Source organism: Hemitrygon akajei, chromosome 8 (genome assembly GCF_048418815.1).
Source record: "Hemitrygon akajei chromosome 8, sHemAka1.3, whole genome shotgun sequence".
Classification (NCBI taxonomy): Eukaryota; Metazoa; Chordata; class Chondrichthyes; order Myliobatiformes; family Dasyatidae; genus Hemitrygon; species Hemitrygon akajei.
Genome location: NC_133131.1, coordinates 132,606,489 through 132,625,860, shown reverse-complemented (window position 1 = coordinate 132,625,860; position 19,372 = coordinate 132,606,489). Strand labels below are relative to the sequence as shown.

General features: G+C 40.2%; 2 protein-coding genes across 2 annotated transcripts in view; one reads left to right on the top strand and one right to left on the bottom strand.

Annotated features, from left to right (window-relative positions):
* armc3 (armadillo repeat containing 3) overlaps nt 1-7,616 on the bottom strand; it is an 82,953-nt gene extending 75,337 nt beyond the window's left edge. Inside the window, exons 1-2 of the mRNA XM_073054650.1 lie at nt 7,276-7,616; nt 1,313-1,361 (exon numbers count right to left, since the gene is read on the bottom strand). Of these exons, the coding sequence (XP_072910751.1) occupies nt 1,313-1,360 (48 nt within the window). The 5' untranslated portion in view covers nt 1,361; nt 7,276-7,616. The remainder of the gene's footprint in view (nt 1-1,312; nt 1,362-7,275) is intronic.
* A 108-nt stretch (nt 7,617-7,724) lies between these two features.
* pip4k2aa (phosphatidylinositol-5-phosphate 4-kinase, type II, alpha a) overlaps nt 7,725-19,372 on the top strand; it is a 291,639-nt gene continuing 279,991 nt past the window's right edge. Inside the window, exon 1 of the mRNA XM_073054652.1 lies at nt 7,725-7,907. The gene's annotated coding sequence lies outside the window, so the exon portion shown is untranslated. The remainder of the gene's footprint in view (nt 7,908-19,372) is intronic.

Genomic DNA, 19,372 nt, shown 5'->3' with positions numbered 1-19,372 from the left:
ACCACAAGTTCTCGTGTCTTTATTCAAAGACGACAGCAGAGATAAGATAATTAATTACAAGCTAGTGATTCTAACTTCATGGGTAAGGAAGATACTGGAAAAAGTTCTGAGGGATTAGTTGATTGGGGTAGTCAGCACAACTTTGTTGTTAAGATATGTTATCTGACTCATTTGACTCAGCTTTTCAAATTAAGTAACAAAATAAGGACAGTGTGGCTGATGTAGCCTCTATGGACCATTAAAACCTTGGTCAAGGACCCACACCGAAGTCCAAAAAGTTAAAGCCCATAGAGCCAAGGCAAGTTAGCAAATTGGGTCCAAAGTTGGCTTAGTAAATAGAGGCAGATGATTATGGTGAAAGGTTATTGTTATGATTTTATAAACCTTGAGCAGTGATGTACACAGGGGTCAGTGTTGGGACCCTTACTGTGGTTTAAATACATTGCTGACTTGGATGTGAACTAGGAGATATGATTAATAAGTTTGCAGATGGCACAAAAATTGGTGGTGCTGTTCAGAGTGAGAAGGGTAGGCTTAGGCTACAGAACAAGATTGATAAGCTGTTTAAGCAGAACAATGACAGATGGAATTTAATCCAGAGAAGTGCAAGGCGATATATTTTGGGAGATACAAATAAAGGCAAGATGTACGATGGTTGCTTTCAGTAACTAGAGCATAGAACATAAGGTCATCTAGATCATGGTGCCAAAGCTGGAATATTATGTGCAGTTCTAATAGCCAAACTATATAAAGAATATGACTGATCTTGAAAAAATGCAGAAGAAATTAGAAATTGCCTGGGATAGAATGTTTCAAACATGAGGTGAAACTACATAGGCTGGGATTATTTTCCTTGTAGCAGAGGAGACTGAATGAGGGGCTTAGTCAAGGTGTTCAAAATTGTGCAGGGCATTGATAGAGTAGATAGTAAGAAGCCTTTCCCCAAAAACAGGGATCTATAAAGTCAGGGGACAAAGGTTTAGAGATGATGCAAGGAAATTTTTTTCCCTAATCAAGAAGGTAGTTGCAATCTGGGATGCACTAGACAAGTACTCTCACAACATTGAAGTATCTGAATATGCAGTTAGATTTTTAAGGCAAAGCAAGCTACTGAACAAGTGCTGGAAAATGGGATTAGGACAGATGAGTATTAGATTCTGTCAACATGGATATGGATATGGTGAGCTGAATTCTTCTTTCTGTGCTGTATGACTCTGATTCTAAGGTTTTAAACAAAATAGTCACCACATGAAAAATTTTACTCAGTAGTTTATGGTCATTTGCAGATTTTGTGTTTAAAACTGTAACTTACTGTATCTTTGGGAGATTGTTCCACTTCCTTCTTCTGCTTCTTACCCATCCTATGTATAATCAATAATAAAGATATATTTTATAAAAGAAATACACAAATAAGTTGATATCGATGCATTATGTTTTACAAAGTAAATGTTTAAACTATTTGATACATTTCAAGTATCTGAAAGTCCCCGAAAGCTAATTGTAAAATCACAGTTTGGAAAGATTGGACAATGACTCAATCTAATGTTTGCTACCTTTGCTATCATTACAGTCACAAAATCTAGGCTACTTTTTTTTCTCTTTTTTGTCTATTTGTAATGCTGTGCCTAGAAATGTAGCTTTTAACACACATGAATTTTGTGCACACAATGTTAAGATGGTGCTAAATGGTGACCCCTTTGCTTGCATCGTCAGAAACAGTTCTATTTCCATCTTTAATATCTTTATTTTTCCCTTTCAGGGTTCTTTTGAAGACCCTGACCTGGAGTTACACGCTGACTTCAGTTCCTTGTGGGAATGGGACCCGTTCTCGGGGTTTCAGGACTGGCCTTGTTTGGCACACCAAAGGTTTGGCCTGAAAGTCCAGCTCAAATTCAGAAGCCTAAGATCTTGGGGCTCTGGAGATGGGCAGATCGAAGGTTGGTGTCACGGCAGGAGACCCGTGTGCTGCCGGGGGAGTTGGGGTATCTGATGTGGGCCCGAAGTCCCGGAGTCTTTGCGATCTTCAGGCACCGAGTTTGAAAAAGCGATGCAATGGACCTTTAACATCAAAACCAGCAAGTTGTTTGATATGTCTCCCCGCTTGCTGGGAAAATGGAGACAGCTTTTTCTCCCTTATTAGGAGAGAGACAATCTGCGGTATGTCGAATGCCGGGTGTAACATGAAGTCTTTGAAGTAACTGCAAGTCTGTGTCTTTGCCATTGCTTTGCTCATTTTGAGTGCTTGGTGACAGTGCTGGAGCTTGCTTTTTTTTGCCAGTGGGGGCAGGGGGGGGATTGCTGCTCACTGCCACTTACGCACGGGAGGGAAGGGAGCTGGGGGGGGGGATACTCTGGGGTTCTTATGTTTATCTGTCGTTCATTCTTTGGGGCACCTCTCTGTTTTTGTGGTGGATGCTTGAGAAGAAAAAGCATTTCAGGATGTATATTGTATACATTTCTCTGACATTAAATTGGACCTTTGAACATGCTTTATTGTATTATAATAGTGAAAGAAGTGACAATATTGTCCCCAATCAGAATGGAAGTAGGTGGGTGATTAGTCAAGATTATTAATTGTACTGTTGTTAAGTATCTGAGATTAGGGTTTCATGTATACAACATATGTAAGTATATTTCAAACACGAGAAAATCTGCAAATGGTGGAAATCCAAATCAACAAACACAAAATGCTGTTGAAACTCAGGAGGTCAGGTAGCATCAATGGAAAAGAGTAAACTGTTTATGTTTTAGGCTAGAACCTTCTTCAGGACTGAGGAGGTCCTTCTTCAGTCTGAAGAAGGGTCTCAGCCCAAAACATTTACTGTTTACTCTTCCCTATGAACGCTACCTGACCTGCTGAATTCCTCCAGCATTTTGTGTATGTTGCTATAAATGTATTTTATTCTTTGAACAAATGACTCATCCTTATTGGGAGAAGCTGCTATAGTTTCTACTCCCCTACTCTACTGAATACACACTTTTCTGAATATGTTTACAGCTTGTTGTTCAGAGGATTGTTTGCTGGGAGACCAATCAATGCAGGCATCCAAATCATTATCACAGAACTACAAGTTGACAAAACACAGCACACAAATTGACAAGAGAAAGAAGATGCCCTGATTTTGCAATTGTAATGACAGTGAACATATGGCCAATGCCAGCATTAAAATGCAAACTAACAGCAACCTCCTGAGTTAAGTTCAAAAATGCAGAACTTGCTGTATTGCTATCCTGATCCTCTTTTTGAAGTCCTGACCTATGAAAATCTTTTTTGAAACTCGTTATTCAATAAGAATTTCAACAAAGAAACGTTCTTTTTGCTGAAAAACCTCTGAAGTGATTAAACTCCTTGAATAAACTGTCTCCTTATGTAATCCCTTGTGATCGAGGATGATTTCCTCCATTCTATTCCAGTTGTGTGGGTCCTGAGGTTACTAATGAGGCAAACATGGGAACTTCAGTCTCTGTCAATAGATGGAGCAGATAGTGACTGACAGGATGGTTAGGCAGCTTACATTTCCAGTGAGTTTGGAGTATTTTTACAGATACAAAGGAAGTGGTATTTTTCTCGTGCCTCGAGATGCTTGCTGCAGGTAATCAAGTCTCAGCAACATTTCGGAGGGCAGGGATCACCGCTACTGAATACATAGGCAGCCATCGATCCCAGGGGATGATGGGTTTGCGGCTCTGGTGGACTCTGTCCTCTCCAGGGCATAAGCTGGGCGGGAAGATTTGAAGAACCGGCTGTTGCCCGTGCAGAGGGATCCCCCTCTCCACGTCACTGATGTAGTCCAAGGGAAGGGCAAGCACCGATACAGCTTGGCACCAGTGTCATCCCAGTATATGCAGTCTGTGTTTATACCTCAATGCTGCAATCCTTGCAAGCAATAAAAGTTGTAAATCTTTTCTGCACCATCTCTAGCTTAAATCACATTATAATCAGAACTGCACCCAATACTCCAGGTGTGGTCTCATCAATGTCTTCCCAAACAGTAACATGTTGTCCCAACTTTTATACGCAACACCACAGCTGCTGAAGCTATATGCCATTTTCTCTTTGAACCTCTTCCTTAAAAACAAAGAATAAGTACCTTTACCATATTGACTGCAGTGAATCAAAATAGCAGATCACCACAAATTTTAAAGGGCATTTAGAAATGGGCTATTAGTGTAGCTTTATCTGTGCCATTCAGTTTCTCAAAAAAACATGAACAGAAAAATAAACTTTCACTTTCAGTGTTAAGGCCTGTGAAAAATCATATGGACTTGTGGTAAAATGGCATGTTCCGATGCAACAATCTCTCTGGGTCCAAAAAAATATGTAGTTGTTCATCCTTGATGTATTTTTCATGATTGCAAGACACTGCTGGATATTAACACCAGGTATTGCAGGTCTACTCCACTAGCCAGTTGCTGGATATGAGTGGAGCTAGACTTGTTGTGCACCATTTCAAGTCTGCTTCAGCCACCCAGGAAAGAAGGTGTTAGAAGCTGTGCATGGAGTTGGTGCACAATCCAAATGCAGGTTACTCTTTCAGATGTTCTTGTTGAGATCACAAGACCCTGTTGGACATTGGCAATGTAGATTAATGTGAGTCCAGTTCACTGATTCATTGGTGAAACTGATGGTAGAGGAGATGTGTTGCCTTGGTTGTTGCACAGACAAGGCCCTCGCACCTCAGGGTTGTCCTTTGAATTCTATTGGCTCACGTTTCATTGGCTCTTAGGGGTTCACAGATGGTGTGTATTTCAATATATTTGTTTACTGTTGGTATTGTATCTTGCACCTAGGCCCCAGCGGAACACTGTTTCATTTGGCTGTATTCATATTTATAGTCCATACATCAGCTCAGCATTAAATACCGTCATTCCCTCAAAACTAACAAGCCTCAACACCTTTGCCACAATACCTCCTTGTGCAATTGGATCCTCGATTTCTTCACTTGCAGACCCCAGTCAATTCAGATTGGCAAGAACATCTCCTCCATGATCTCTATCAGCATCAAGTGCACCACAAGGCTATATGCTTAACCCCCTGATCTACAGCTCCAATGCCATACTCAAGTTTGCTGATGACAGCACTGCCATAGGCCAAATCAAGAGTGGTGATGAATCAGCATATCGGAGGGAGATTGGAAAATCTGGCTGAGTTGTGTTGTAACAACAACCCTTTACTCAATGTCAGCAAGACCAAGGAGCTAATTATTGACTTCAGGAGAAGGAAACCAGAGTTCAATGAGTCAGTCCTCGGCAGAGGTGGAGAGGTACAATTGTAAGCACGCAAGTACAATTATGAGGAAGGCAAGGCAGAGCCTCTACTTCCTTAGGAGTTTGGAAAAATTTGGCATAACATCTGAAACTCTGACAAATTTCTATAGATGTGTAGTGCAGAGCATATTGATTGGCTGCATCACAGCCTGGTAATGGAAATGCCAATGCTCTTGAATGGAAAATTCTACCAATGTAGGGAATATAGCCCAGTTCATCACTGGTAAAGCCCTCCCCAGCATTGAGCACATCTACATGAAACACTTTCGCAGGAAAGCAGCATCCATCATCAGAGACTCCCATCACCCAGGACATGCCCTCTTCCCAATGCCTGGGGACTTATACAATCAGGTACAGTCATTACCCTCAACCATCAGGCTCTTAAACTAAGAGGATAACTTCACTAGCCCCATCGTTGAAATGTTCCCTCAACCTATGGACTCACTTTCAAGGACGCCATCTTACGTTCTCGATATTTGTTGCTTATTTATTATTATTACTTTCTTTTTGTATTTGCACAGTTTATTGTCTTTTGCATACTGGTTGAATGCCCAAGTTATTGTGGTCTGTCATTGATTCTGTTATGGTTATTATTCTATAGATTTATTATTGAGTATGCCTGCAAGACAATGAATTTCAGGATTATGTATGGTGACATACATGTACTTTGATAATAAATTTACTTTGAACAACAATTAAACTTTAACTTTGAACTTTGTTACTTGTTCATTCACTCTACTTTCATTCAACCATTATAAGCTACCATATTGACAGGCTTTTGAAAATCTAGATTAGCTACATCTAGTTTATTAGTTTGTTATCTCATCAAACATTTTAATAAAGTCCATAAACGGAAATATTTCCTCCAGAAATCCATGGGATTAAGTTCATTTCCACGCAAGTTAGTTAAGCTAGTGAGGATATTACTCTTCTTCCTGCATTGCATCATGGCCCACAAAGGTTACTCCATGCATTTATTTTCTTCTATTGTCACTTCACCTCAGCAAACGGAGTGCCTTCAGGGACACTTAGGATGAAGGATTTTGCTACTAACTTTTTGTATAAAATCACCCCTTGTTCTCCTACACTCAAATGAAAAATGCCCCAACCTGCTCAATCTCTCTCCATAACTTGGATCCAAGTTCCAGCAAGATTGTCATAAATTTCTTCTGCACTTTTCCAGTTTAATAGCATCATTTCTACAGCAGGGTGACCAAAATATTCCAAGGGCTGCATGACTTTCCAACTCTTAGATCCAATGCCCTGACTTATGAAGAATGGTATACCAATAGACTTTTTCACCACTCTTGTCTACCTGTGCACTTTAATTGAAACAATATAGTTGTCCTTTGAATTCTACTGGCTCACGTTTCATTGGCTCTTAGGGGTTCACAGATGGTGTCTACTCTGCACATTAACTGAAACCATGTAGTTGCTACTCCAAATCCATGACTTTCACTGTGAAACTCCTACTTTATCTGTCTTCTCAAAATGCCACTCCTCAAACTTATCCAGTGACAATATGGCATATGGGTCATGTCTCCCATCCAGCACCATTTTAGCACTTTAAGGATGACTTAACTACGTTAAGTTTTACGTTTGAAATTTCTCAGCAGTCAATTTCTGTGGAATAGGGATTACAGTATATTTTACTGGAATCCGAAATGGTAACTCACTGTAGTCTCTCTTTCTGTCTCCACATATGCAATTTGATACAAGCATTTCAAGGAATCTGTTTGATTTCCATCGTATACAGTGATTTACTTGCCTCTATTTTACATTTCGCACCGTTAATTATTCCCCCTGGGTACAACTAGGCTAATCTCTATTGGTCTATATTAAAAGGAGATTTATTTGCATGGTTATAGCTTAATTCAGATTAATTTCAGTAAAAGAAATCGGTTACACATTAACACCAATAGTCCTTCATAATGTTCTATGCATCAATTTAATTGAACAAGATATAATCTTGGAGTAAACAAGTATTTGCATTGCTAATTGGCTCACCTTCGAATTATTGGCTATCTTTTGAGTAAAATCAAGGACTTTTTCCAGCGACAGTAAAATAAGTTTATGACGAGTCATGCACGACCTCGTTCATTCAAGGTCGAAGATCTTTGCCGATATCCGCAGCTCCTCCGGCACCAGTCCGCAACTGTGCAGCACAATAGCCGAAGGCTTCACCAAAGAACCAGGCCCAGGACTCGGGAACGTAACCAATGGTAAACTAAGTGCTGCAGAAACAAATCCCACATCAAATTAATCACTGACTGTATTGCGGGAACAGAACGGGCTCAGCAGGTCCGAATCAGTTCTTCAGACACCGATTGATTCCTTGAAGGAGCAGGTGGTTGCTAGGCGACAGGTAAACAGGGCCGATCGATCACGTGATCTACATTTCCCAGGCTCGCCGATCGGCGAACTGAAAAGCGAGACGTGCAACCAGATAGCATCGAAAAGCATTTGCAAAACCGACTGCTTGCCTGTCGCGTATTTATGGACTGTGAAGGGCAATTACGAAATGCAACATTACTACAACTTTGCAAGTCGTGTTCAGAGTTTGAGTCACATAATTTGTTTTTAAGCGAGCAAAAAATCTGTTTTCACCTGGCCCAGATGGAGTTGGTGATCATTTCCAGGTGAGATCACGCCAATTGCAAAATTGCATTTTGTGAGCGATCCGCATTAGCACGTCTGACTTTTGCCTGTCATTGGTTGCACATTTGATTTCGTACTTGCATCTCACCCATAGCTGGAACTATGATCACGGAATAGGTTCTACTCAGACTGGAGTACATCAAACTAGTTTATTGTTTTTATTTATTTCGGTACAGTAAGACGCCAGCCACCCTTTAAGGCTACAACTCTAAAAACAGTAATCGTATAATTTCTAATCCCGCTCTTTATTTCCCTGTAGCCTGCCAACCCACTCTTGATTGTTTTTGCCATGACCCTACAATGAGGGGTAATGCGGAGTAATTTGACCTTCCAGCTGCTTTTGGGACGAGGGAGTAAACCAGAACATCAGGCAGAAACCCACGTAGTTGGAGTTTTTTTTAATATTCCGACCCCAAACATCAGCTGATGTGAAACCGGTGCGCAGAACAGTTCACGAGTTAGATTGGACTGGAGCAGAGGACCGAGCCTGCTTTTCGAAGTTTTCTCTCAGGCGAGGGTCGAAGAGATGGCCGGAAGTGACGGAGGTAGCGAACGAGAGGTGGTATTGGGTGATTGGAGGTGTATGGAGGAAGGCGAATGGCAGGTTTCTGGGAAACGGGAAAAATAAGTGGCTGATTGAGGACTAGTGGTTTATCATCCAGTGAAGAAGGCAATAGGCAGCATTTAAATGAAGGAAGAAAGGAAAGAGTTTAAGGTTTGGCTGAGCTTTCAATGTGGATCTTTTCTAAGGATTTAAAAAAAGTATTTGGAGATATTGTGGGCGCAAAACCTTTAAGAAGTGAGGCACTGCTAGTATTTTGTAAAGATAGTATGCAATGTGAGAAAGTTTGGGGGTAAAAAGCTGTTGGGAGGAAGGAAAATTACACAAAGCAGTTATATTGAATGACAGTGGCTTTGGGGAGCAATCTCTGGAGTGCCCCAAGATGTATCCCTGGACCAAGTTAAAAATAATTTAATCGAGGGGGGTGCGGTAAGTTGTAGATGCCAAATGTTTAAATGGGGTATATGGTGGCGTTAGAACAGGTAGTTTATTGGTGTTGATTAGATTTGATGGGAAAAATTTGCCAGTTAGGGTCAAGCTAGGGGATATGAGTTCAATGGTTTGAGTCTATGTGCTGCCCCCTCAGATGTGTTCACTGCCAGAAGTTTGGTCATGTAGCAGTTGTGTGTAAAGTAAAAGGTGGTGTAATAGATGTGGAGAACATCGCACCCTGCAAAAACTCATTTCAGGGAGGTAGCACCACCACCATTGCCCCCTGCAACCTCATATGCCCCACTCCAGTTGACCTCCAAGGGTGTATGAATACAGGATATTTGATTATGAAAGAACACAACAATTTATTTGATCATATATTGAAACTATTTACACACATTCCTAGTTCAGTATTTTGTTGCCAGTTTCAATGCTAATAGCTAAATGCTAATGCAAATAGCTTTTCTATTTCTTTGGCAAGCTTTCCTTGTACTGTGATGTGGCTTGCTTGGCAGATTTGAGCATTTTGCCAGAAGTCTCAACCTCATAGCAGTCTGTGTCAATGAATTTGTTAATTTTGCAAGACATCAGATTCACAAGTGTTTTGTGAGACAGCTGACTTCTGAATTCTGTCTTAATGTGATGCACCGTGCTGAATGCCCTTTCTACGTCACAATTAGAATTTGGTTTTGCTAATGAACGAATGACACCTGTTAAACTCACCTCAGCTTGTCTTTTACAGTCATTGAACCCACCATGGGCAATAGAAAAGACACTGTTGCAAACAGTGCAGCGAGCAATACTGTCCTTATTTTTGACCCCTATTAGGCAGGGGTACACTTTAGTGTAGTCTGGGGTGAAGTACGTTTTATATTTTTTTTTTGGAACACTCTGCCGTGGCGCAGCAGGACATTAAACTGAACTGATGGACAATGAAAGAGAGAAAGAGGTCGATTGTAAAGCCCGCCCACAGGGAAAACTGATAGGTCTACTTAGCACAATGAGAGACCAATCAGGATGCTCTCTCTTTCACTCTCTCGCTACGTCTGTTGCTCTCTCACTCTCACTCTCTCTCACAAAAAACTCGATTTCCAGGATATTGTATCTAACTTGCGCACGTCAGGGAGTCGCTATCAATCTGCGGCAGACTCCCGGAACTTCCGGGAGAGGTGGGATGTCTGTTATGGCAGTTGTGGAGAAGGTGTAAGGCTAAAATGTAGCAACTGTGGTGGAGAACATAACTGTGCCCGTGCAGGCTGTCCTGTTTATAAGAAAGCTGTAGAAGTACAATGTGTTCAAGTGGAAATGGGCGTATCATATGCAGATGCCCTGAGGAAAGTACAGAAGTCAGTGTCAATATTAACATCCAGAATACAGATAGTCTGAAGGCGATGTGCAAAGTGCATGATTGTACATCAAAGGATTCTCTAATTGTTGACAAACTAAAGTTTTGTCACTTCCGTGGCAAATGTGGTAAATTGTACAGCACAAACTAAAAGTAGGACAGAAAAATTAAAATTATATTAAAAGATGCAGAAAACATTTGAAGATAAAAGACTTGCATCTAAAAGTTATTAATGATGCCTTGTATGGAGGAGAAAATAATTAGACTTCAAAGGAGGGTTGTTAGTGTTTTTTTTCTAATCTTACACTGGAATGCTAAAAGCCTGTTAGCTCATGGTCAAGAATTTAAGACATTTATTGAAGATAAATAAACCTGATGTTGTATACATACAGAAAACCATCTTGAAATCTCATCTAAGTTTTAAGATACCTGGTTATGTCGATGTAAGAGTGTTGGGGGGAAATAGGCAATGGAGATGGGGTGACTACCTTTGTCAAAAATGGGATAACACATAGTTTTGGAGATTGGGGCTGTTTATGAGCCAATGGTTGAAATTTTGGAAAGAATAGTAAAGTACATATAATACATTTTTATAACCCTTGTGAAAAATGTAATACCTGATATATCAGAAAGTGTGGGTGGAAATGGGAAAAGTAAATTGATATGGTGTGGGAATTTTAACGTTCATAGTACTATGTGGTGTTGTGACATAAATGTGAGTGAGGTGGTGGAAGACTTTCCGGAAGAAAAATGTTTGGTGTGCTTCAGTGATGGTAGGAGTACAAGGATAAATCTGTTTTGCAACATTGTTTCTGCTATAGACCTTATGCTGGTATCTAAGGATATAGCAATTGTGTGCAACTGAGAAGTGTATAATGATACAACAGAGGGGTGGGATCATTTCCCCATTATCTGTACAATGGGAATAGATGTGTATCAGAGGAAAGGTTCTCATCCCCAGCTGGAATTTTCAAAAGGCAAATTGGAATGTATTTGATGATTTATATAAAAGTAGATTTGCTGATCATTTAGTTTTGGAGGAAATCGAGTTAAGTAATAATAGCTTATGCTCTGTACTCAAGTCAATAGCTGAGGAATCTTTTCTTTCTTTCTTTTTCAATCTTTTTATTAGTATTAATAATATTATGAACAAAATACAATTAATATATTAATAAAGGGATTACAAACATACAAATTCCCATTACACATGAAGGAATACATAAGCAATGAATACAGTATAAGTAAGTTTTCCCGAAACATGAACCATATAGTATATATATGAACAAGGTAAATCTAGATATTTCATAATATATAATATAAAAAAAGAAAAAAATATATATATGCAAAGTTGACTAACCTACTAATCTAGTATCTAAGGAAAAAAAAGGAAGCAAAAAAAGAAAAAAAAACTAAAAAAAAGAGGAAAAAAAAGGGCTGTTTATAGTATCTCACAAGAATACATAAACATCAATGTCGTCAACTCCGATCCTCTCAACATAAATATGATTAAAGCTGAAAAAACCAATAAGCTTGGCACAGGGCCATATTACATCATATGAAAATATTGAATAAATGGTCTCCATATCTTTTCAAATTTAATAGAAGTATCAAATACAGCACTTCTAATTTTTTCTAAATTTAGACATAACATAGTTTGAGAAAGCCAATGAAATACTGTGGGAGGATTAATTTCCTTCCAATTCAACAAAATAGATCTTCTAGCCATCAAAGTGAGAAAAGCAATCATTCGACAGGCGGAAGGAGATAAATGGAGTGAGTCCATCATCGGTAAACCAAAAATTGCGGTAGTAGGATGGGGTTGTAAATCGATGTTCAGTACCGCAGAGATAATATCAAAAATATCTTTCCAATATTTTTTCAAAAGCAGACATGACCAAAACATATGAGTTAAAGACGCGATTTCTAATTGACATCTGTCACAAATAGGGTTTATATAAGAATAAAAATGAGCTAATTTATCCTTGGACATATGGGCCCTATGTACAACCTTGAATTGTATTAATGAATGTTTGGCACATATAGATGATGTAGCTGAGGAATCAATTCCCAGATCATTAAGAGATAATAAAATGAAAGTTGTTCCTGGGTTTGAAGGAGTGGAATAAAACTTATAGGAAAGTTGGGCAGTGTTACTCCTCTTCATCTTTCATACAATATAAAAGAGCTCAAACTATGGTTAGAAAAGTAGTGAGAAGGGCACTTGGGGGCAGCATAGTAGCATAGTGGTTGGCACAACACTTTACAGTACCAGCGATCTGGGTCCAGTTCCCGCAGCTGCCTGTAAGGAGTTTGTATGCTCTTCCCATCACTGTGTCGGTTTCCTCCCACAGTCCAAAAACATACCAATTGATAGGTTAATCGGTCATTGTAAATTGTTCCATGATTAGGCTAACATTAAATCAGGGGATTTGCTTGCAGCACAGCTCGAAGAGCTGCAGGAGCCTAATTTGCTCTGTATCTCAGTAAAGAAATAAAATATGTTGGAGAATGTACTGTGATAGCATTGGAAAGAGATTCAGGTTGTGAAGATTTGTGGTATGATACAGAAAATAGGGAGAGTTAGAAAACTTGATGCGTTACCAGTTTTGTTTGGTGGGGATAAGGTTGCAGTTACTGACTCTGAAAAAGCAGAATTATTAGCAAAAACATATGTCAGTGTGTGTAGTTCAGCCAATTTAAGTAAAGAAGAGAGGTTTTGTAGAGAAACAGTTTTGGCAAGCAATCCTCATATCGCCAAGAAAAAAGAATGTTCCAGTTCCTGCTTGAATATCGAATTTACTTTGTCTGAACTTTAAAGGGCTAATAATAGTGCTGGTCAGACATCACCTGGGAAAGATTATATTTGTTATAGTAAATTTACTAGGTTATTGGATTGGAAACTTACATTGGATTAGAAATTCTTTAATATGGGTTGAAGGGCAACTTCCTGCAAACTGAAAATTAGTGGCTGTTATCCCTATATTGAAACTTGGTAAGGATCAATCAGGTCCTTCCAGTTATAGACCTCTTTCGCTAACTTCACACGTATGTAAGATAATGGAATGAATGGTTAGAGCAAGGCTTTCTTGTTTTGTGTAAAGTACTGTACACTAATCTGGATTTTGTAAAGGAGGAATGACTGTTAACTTTTCCAAGGAGTATTATATAGACAATGGGACTCCACAGAGGAGTGTGCATAGCCCACTCCTTTTTAGTACTATGATTAATCCTATTTTCTCAAATGTTGGCTCAGACATTTCCAAATTGTTGCATGGTGCTGATGGTATAGTGTGGATGAGAGGCAGGAATAAAGTGATAGAGAAGTACAGCACAGAAAGAGGCCCTCAGACCATCTAGTTCATGCCAAAACCATTTAAGCTACTACTCCCAACGACCTGCACATGGACCACAACCCTACATGTCCCTACTATCCATGTACCTATCCAAGCTTCTCTTAAACATTAAAGTAGAGCTCACATGGACCACTTCTACTGGCAGCTTCTTCCACACTCTCTGGACCCTCTGAGTGAAGAAGTTCCCCTTGAACTTCTCACCTATCGCCTTTAAGCCACAACCTTTGGTTGTAGTCCCACCCAAACTCTGGAAAAAGCCTGCTTGCATTTATCCTATCTATACCCCTCATAATTCTGTATACCTCGATCAAATCTCTTTTCAATTTTCTACATTCTAAAGAATACAGTCCTGACCTATTCAAAATTTCCTTGTAACTTGGGTCCTCCAGACCCGGCAAAATCCTTGTAAATTTTCTCTGCACTCTTTCAACCTTGTTTGCATCTTCCCTGCAGGTAGGTGACCAAAACTGCACACAATGCTGCAAATTAGGCCTCACCGATATCTTGTACAACTTCAAGATAGCATCCCATCTTCTATACTTAATGCATTGATTTATGAAGGCCAATGTGCCAAAAGCTTTCTTTACAACCCTATCTAAATGTGATGCCACTTTCAATGAATGTACTTGTATTCCCTGATCCCATTGTTCCAACCACACTCCTCAATGCCCTACCATTCACTGTGTAAGACATAACCTGCTTGGTCCTAAGGAAGGGCAAAACCTTGTACTTGTCTGCATTAAATTCCATCTGCCATTTTCAGCCCATTTTGCCAGCAGATGCAGATCCCTCTGCAAGCCATCATAGCCTTCCTCTACACTACACCCCCCAATCTTGGTATCATCTACAAAGTCGCTGATCCAGTTAATCATTGATTATAGATGACAAACAGCAAAGGACCCACACTAATCCCTGCGGCACACTACTAGTCACAGGCCTCCAATCCAAGTGGCAACCCTCTACTACCACTCACTGGCTTCTCCCCACAATGCCAACGTCAAGTCCATTTCACTAACTCATCCTGAATGCTGAGCGACTAAACCTTCTTGACCAGCCTCCTGTGTGGGACCTCATCAAATACCTTATTAAAGTCCATATAGACCACATCCACTTGCTTGCCTTCATCCACTTTCCTGGTAATTTTCTCAAAAAACTCTACAAGATTGAGTAGACATGACCTACCATGCACAAAGCCATACTGACTATCCTTAATCGGTCCATGTCTATCCAAGTACTCATATGTCCGGTCCTTTGGAATACCTCCCAATAACTTTCGCACTACTGATGTCAGACTCATTGGCCTATAGTTTTCTGGTTTCTATTTAGAACATTTTTTAAACAGTGGAACAGCACTGGCTGTCCTCCAATCTTCTGGTACCTCTCCTGTTGCGAAGGTTTTGCAATTTCGGCACTTGCTTTCATAAGGTCCAAGGGAACACCTGTCAGGCCCTAGGGATTTATCCACCTCTGTAGCAAACACCTCCTCCTCTATCATCTGCCAGAGTCCATGAGGTTGATGCTACTTTGTCTCACTTTTATAGACACTGTATCCACCTCTTGAGTAAACACAGGTGCAAGGAATGCATTAAAGATTTTCCCCCATCTGTTTTGTCTCCACACGTGAATTACCATTCTGGTCTTTCAGAGGACATTTTTGTCCTTAGCAATCCTTTCGCTCTTAACATATCTGTAGATTCCTCTAGGATTCTCCTTCAACTTGTCTGTGAGAGCAACTTCATGCCTTCTTTTAGTCTTTCTAATTACTTAGGTGTTCTCTTGCATTTTTTGTGCTACATAAGCACCTCATTTGTTCCTACTTGCCTTTCCCTGCTATGCAAATCCTTTTTTCTTTTAACCAGTGCCTTAATATCGCTTGAAAACCAAGGTTACCTACACGTTACCATTTCCCTTTATTCTGAATGGCATATACAAGCTTTGTTCTCTCAAAATGTAGTTTTCAAAGGCCTCCCACTTTCCAGGTACACCTTTGCCAGAAAACAGCCTGTTCCAATCCACACGCCAGTTCATTTCTGATATCATCAAAACTGGCCTTTTTCCAATTTAGGATCTCAACCCGAGAACCAGATCTATCTCTTTATATATTTACATTGAAACTAATTTCATTGTGGTCACTGGATGCAAAATGGTCCCCTACACAAACTTCTGTCACCTGCAACTCTAGTTTGAACCCCACTATGATATAGTTCATATAGTTAGGAAGATGCAGGCAGCTACTAATAAAGTAGAGGAATGGGGACATTGGTGTGGGTTTCTATTTTCTGTTGCAAGGACTCAACGTTATTTGTTTTTCTAAAAGGAACATTGCATCCACTATTCAATTCAAGTGATATGATAAATCTCTTAAACAAGTGTCAGTGGTAAAGTTTCCAGGTATGTGGATGGACAACTGGCTAACATGGAAGGTGCATGGATAAAATTCTGGGGAAGAGTACAGAAAGTTTAAACATTCAGGTGCTTAGTTGGGTATGAGGCATTGAGATTTAGGTTTTGGTGCTATTATATCATTCCCCATTTCAGCATTTCTGGTAGAAATAGGTGAAGTACCTTTGCATCTTTGTAAGTTACAGCTAACAGTGGTTTATTGAGTTAATGCAAGAGGATATAAAGTTGATCATGCAATATTAGATTGTTGGGAGCATTGTATTCATAAGGTCTCCAGCTTTGAGTGGATGGGCAATGAATGGGCACAAAATCTTGTATTGTTTAATGAGAATTATGTTCCATTGTACTCCCTTCTGACACTCATCCATGGTTTTACCTTTTGTGTGTGGTTGATTTGGGCCTTCAAGAAAAGATCAAGACAAGAAGTGATTGTTCATCAGTGGCACAGGAACTTTAACAATATATAGTATTATGGAATCTTACATATCTACACAGATGGTTCGAATGATCCATTAATAGGTTGTTCAGTTGCTTCTGTTTATGTTCCAAACATTCAGGTGACTATTAAGAAAAGATGATCAGACAATGTGTCAGTATTCACATCTGAGATGTTGTTCTTTTCACACCTTGTGACACATCGGGCTAAGTATTCATTGCCGATTCCTTAGCCTTTGTCTGCTTTTTTGAGGCTGAGTTGCTAGCTCGACACTCAACCATAGAAACATAGAAAATAGGTGCTGGAGTAGGCCATTCGAGCCTGCACTGCCATTCAGTATGATCATGGCTGATCATCCAACTCAGAACCCTGTACCTGCTTTGTCTCCATACCCCCTGATCCCTTTAGACACAAGGGCAATATCTAACTTCCTCTTAAATATAGCCAATGAACCGGCCTCAACTGTTTCCTGTGGCAGAGAATTCCACGGATTCACCACTCTCTGTGTGAAGAAGTTTTTCCTCATCTCGGTCCTAAAAGGCTTCCCCTTTATCCTTAAACTGTGACCCCTCATTCTGGACTTCCCCAACATAGGAAACAATCTTCCTGCATCTAGCCTGTCCAATCCCTTTAGAATTTTATACGTTTCAATAAGATCCCCCCTCAATCTTCTAAATTCCAGTGAGTATAAGCCTAGTCGATCCAGTCATCCCAGGAATCAATCTGGTGAACCTTCTCTGTACTCCCTCTATGGCAAGAATGTCTTTCCTCAGATTAGGGGATCAAAACTGCATACAATATTCTAGGTGCGGTCTCACCAAGGCCTTGTACAACTGCAGTAGAACCTCCCTGCTCCTGTACTCAAATCCTTTTGCTATGAATGCCAACATACCATTTGCCTTTTTCACTGCCTGCTGTACCTGCATGCCCACCTTCAATGACTGGTGTACAATGACACCCAGGTCTCGTTGCATCTCCCCTTTTCCTAATCAGCCACCGTTCAGATAATAATCTGTTTTCCTGTTTTTGCAACCAAAGTGGATAACCTCACATTTATCCACATTAAATTGCATCTGCCATGAATTTGCCCACTCACCTAACCCATCCAAGTCACCCTGCATCCTCTTAGCATCCTCCTCACAGCTAACACCGCTGCCCAGCTTCGTGTCATCCACAAACTTGGAGATGCTGCATTTAATTCCCTCGTCTAAATCATTAATATATATTGTAAACAACTGGGGTCCCAGCACTGAGCCTTGCGGTACCCCACTAGTCACTGCCTGCCATTCTGAAAAGGTCCCGTTTACTCCCACTCTTTGCTTCCTGTCTGCCAACCAACTCTCTATCCACATCAATACCATACCCCCAATATCGTGTGCACTAATCTCCTGTGTGGGACCTTGTCAAAAGCCTTTTGAAAATCTAAATATACCACATCCACTGGCTCTCCCCTATCCACTCTACTAGTTACATCTTCAAAAAATTCTATAAGATTCGTCAGACATGATTTTCCTTTCACAAATCCATGCTGACTTTGTCCAATGATTTCACCTCTTTCCAAATGTGCTGTTATCACATCTTTGATAACCGACTGTAGCATTTTCCCCACCACCGATGTCAGACTCACCGGTCTATAATTCCCTGGTTTCTCTCTCTCTCCTTTTTTAAAAAGTGGGGTTACATTAGCCACCCTCCAATCCTCAGGAACTAATCCAGAATCTAAGGAGTTTTGAAAAAATATCACTAATGCATCCACTATTTCTTGGGCTACTTCCTTAAGCACTCTGGGATGCAGACCATCTGGCCCTGGGGATTTATCTGCCTTTAATCCCTTCAATTTACCTAACACCACTTCCCTACTAACATGTATTTCCCTCAGTTCCTCCATCTCACTAGACCCTCAGTCCCTTACTATTTCCGGAAGATTATTTATGTCCTCCTTAGTGAAGACAGAACCAAAGTAGTTATTCAATTGGTCTGCCATGTCTTTGTTCCCTATGATCAATTCACATGTTTCTGACTGTAAAGGACCTACATTTGTCTTGACCAATCTTTTGCTTTTCATGTATCTATAAAAGCTTTTACAGTCAGTTTTTATGTTCCCTGCCAGCTTTCTCTCATAACCTTTTTTCCCTTTCCTACTTAAGCCCTTTGTCCTCCTCTGCTGGTCTCTGAATTTCTCCCAGTCCTCAGGTGTGCCGCTTTTTTTTGCTAATTTATATGTTTCTTCTTTGGACTTGATAGTATCCCTAATTTCCCTTGTCAGCCATGGGTGTATTACCTTCCCTGGTTTATTCTTTTGCCAAACTGGGATGAACAATTGTTGTAGTTCATCCATGCGATCTTTAAATGCTTGCCATTGCATGTCCACCGTCAACCCTTTAAGTATCACTTGCCAGTCTATCTTAGCTAGTTCACGTCTCATACCTTCAAAGTTACCCTTCTTTAAGTTCATAACCTTTGTTTCTGAATTAACTATATCACTCTCCATCTTAATGAAGAATTCCACCATATTATGGTCACTCTTACCCAAGGGGCCTCGCACGACAAGATTGCTAACCAACCCTTCCTCATTGCTCAATACCCAATCTAGAATGGCCTGCTCTCCAGTTGGTTCCTCGGCATGTTGGTTCAGAAAACCATCCCGCATACATTCCAAGAAATCCTCTTCCTCAGCACCCTTACCAATTTGGTTCACCCAATCTATATGTAGATTGAAGTCACCCATTATAACTACTGTTCCTTTATTGCACACATTTCTAATTTCCTGTTTAATGCCATCCCCAACCTCACTATTACTGTACACAACTCCCACCAGCGTTTTCTGCCCCTTATTATTATGCAGCTCTACCCATATTGATTCCACATCCTCCAGGCTAATGTCCTTCCTTTCTATTGCGTTAATCTCCTCTCTA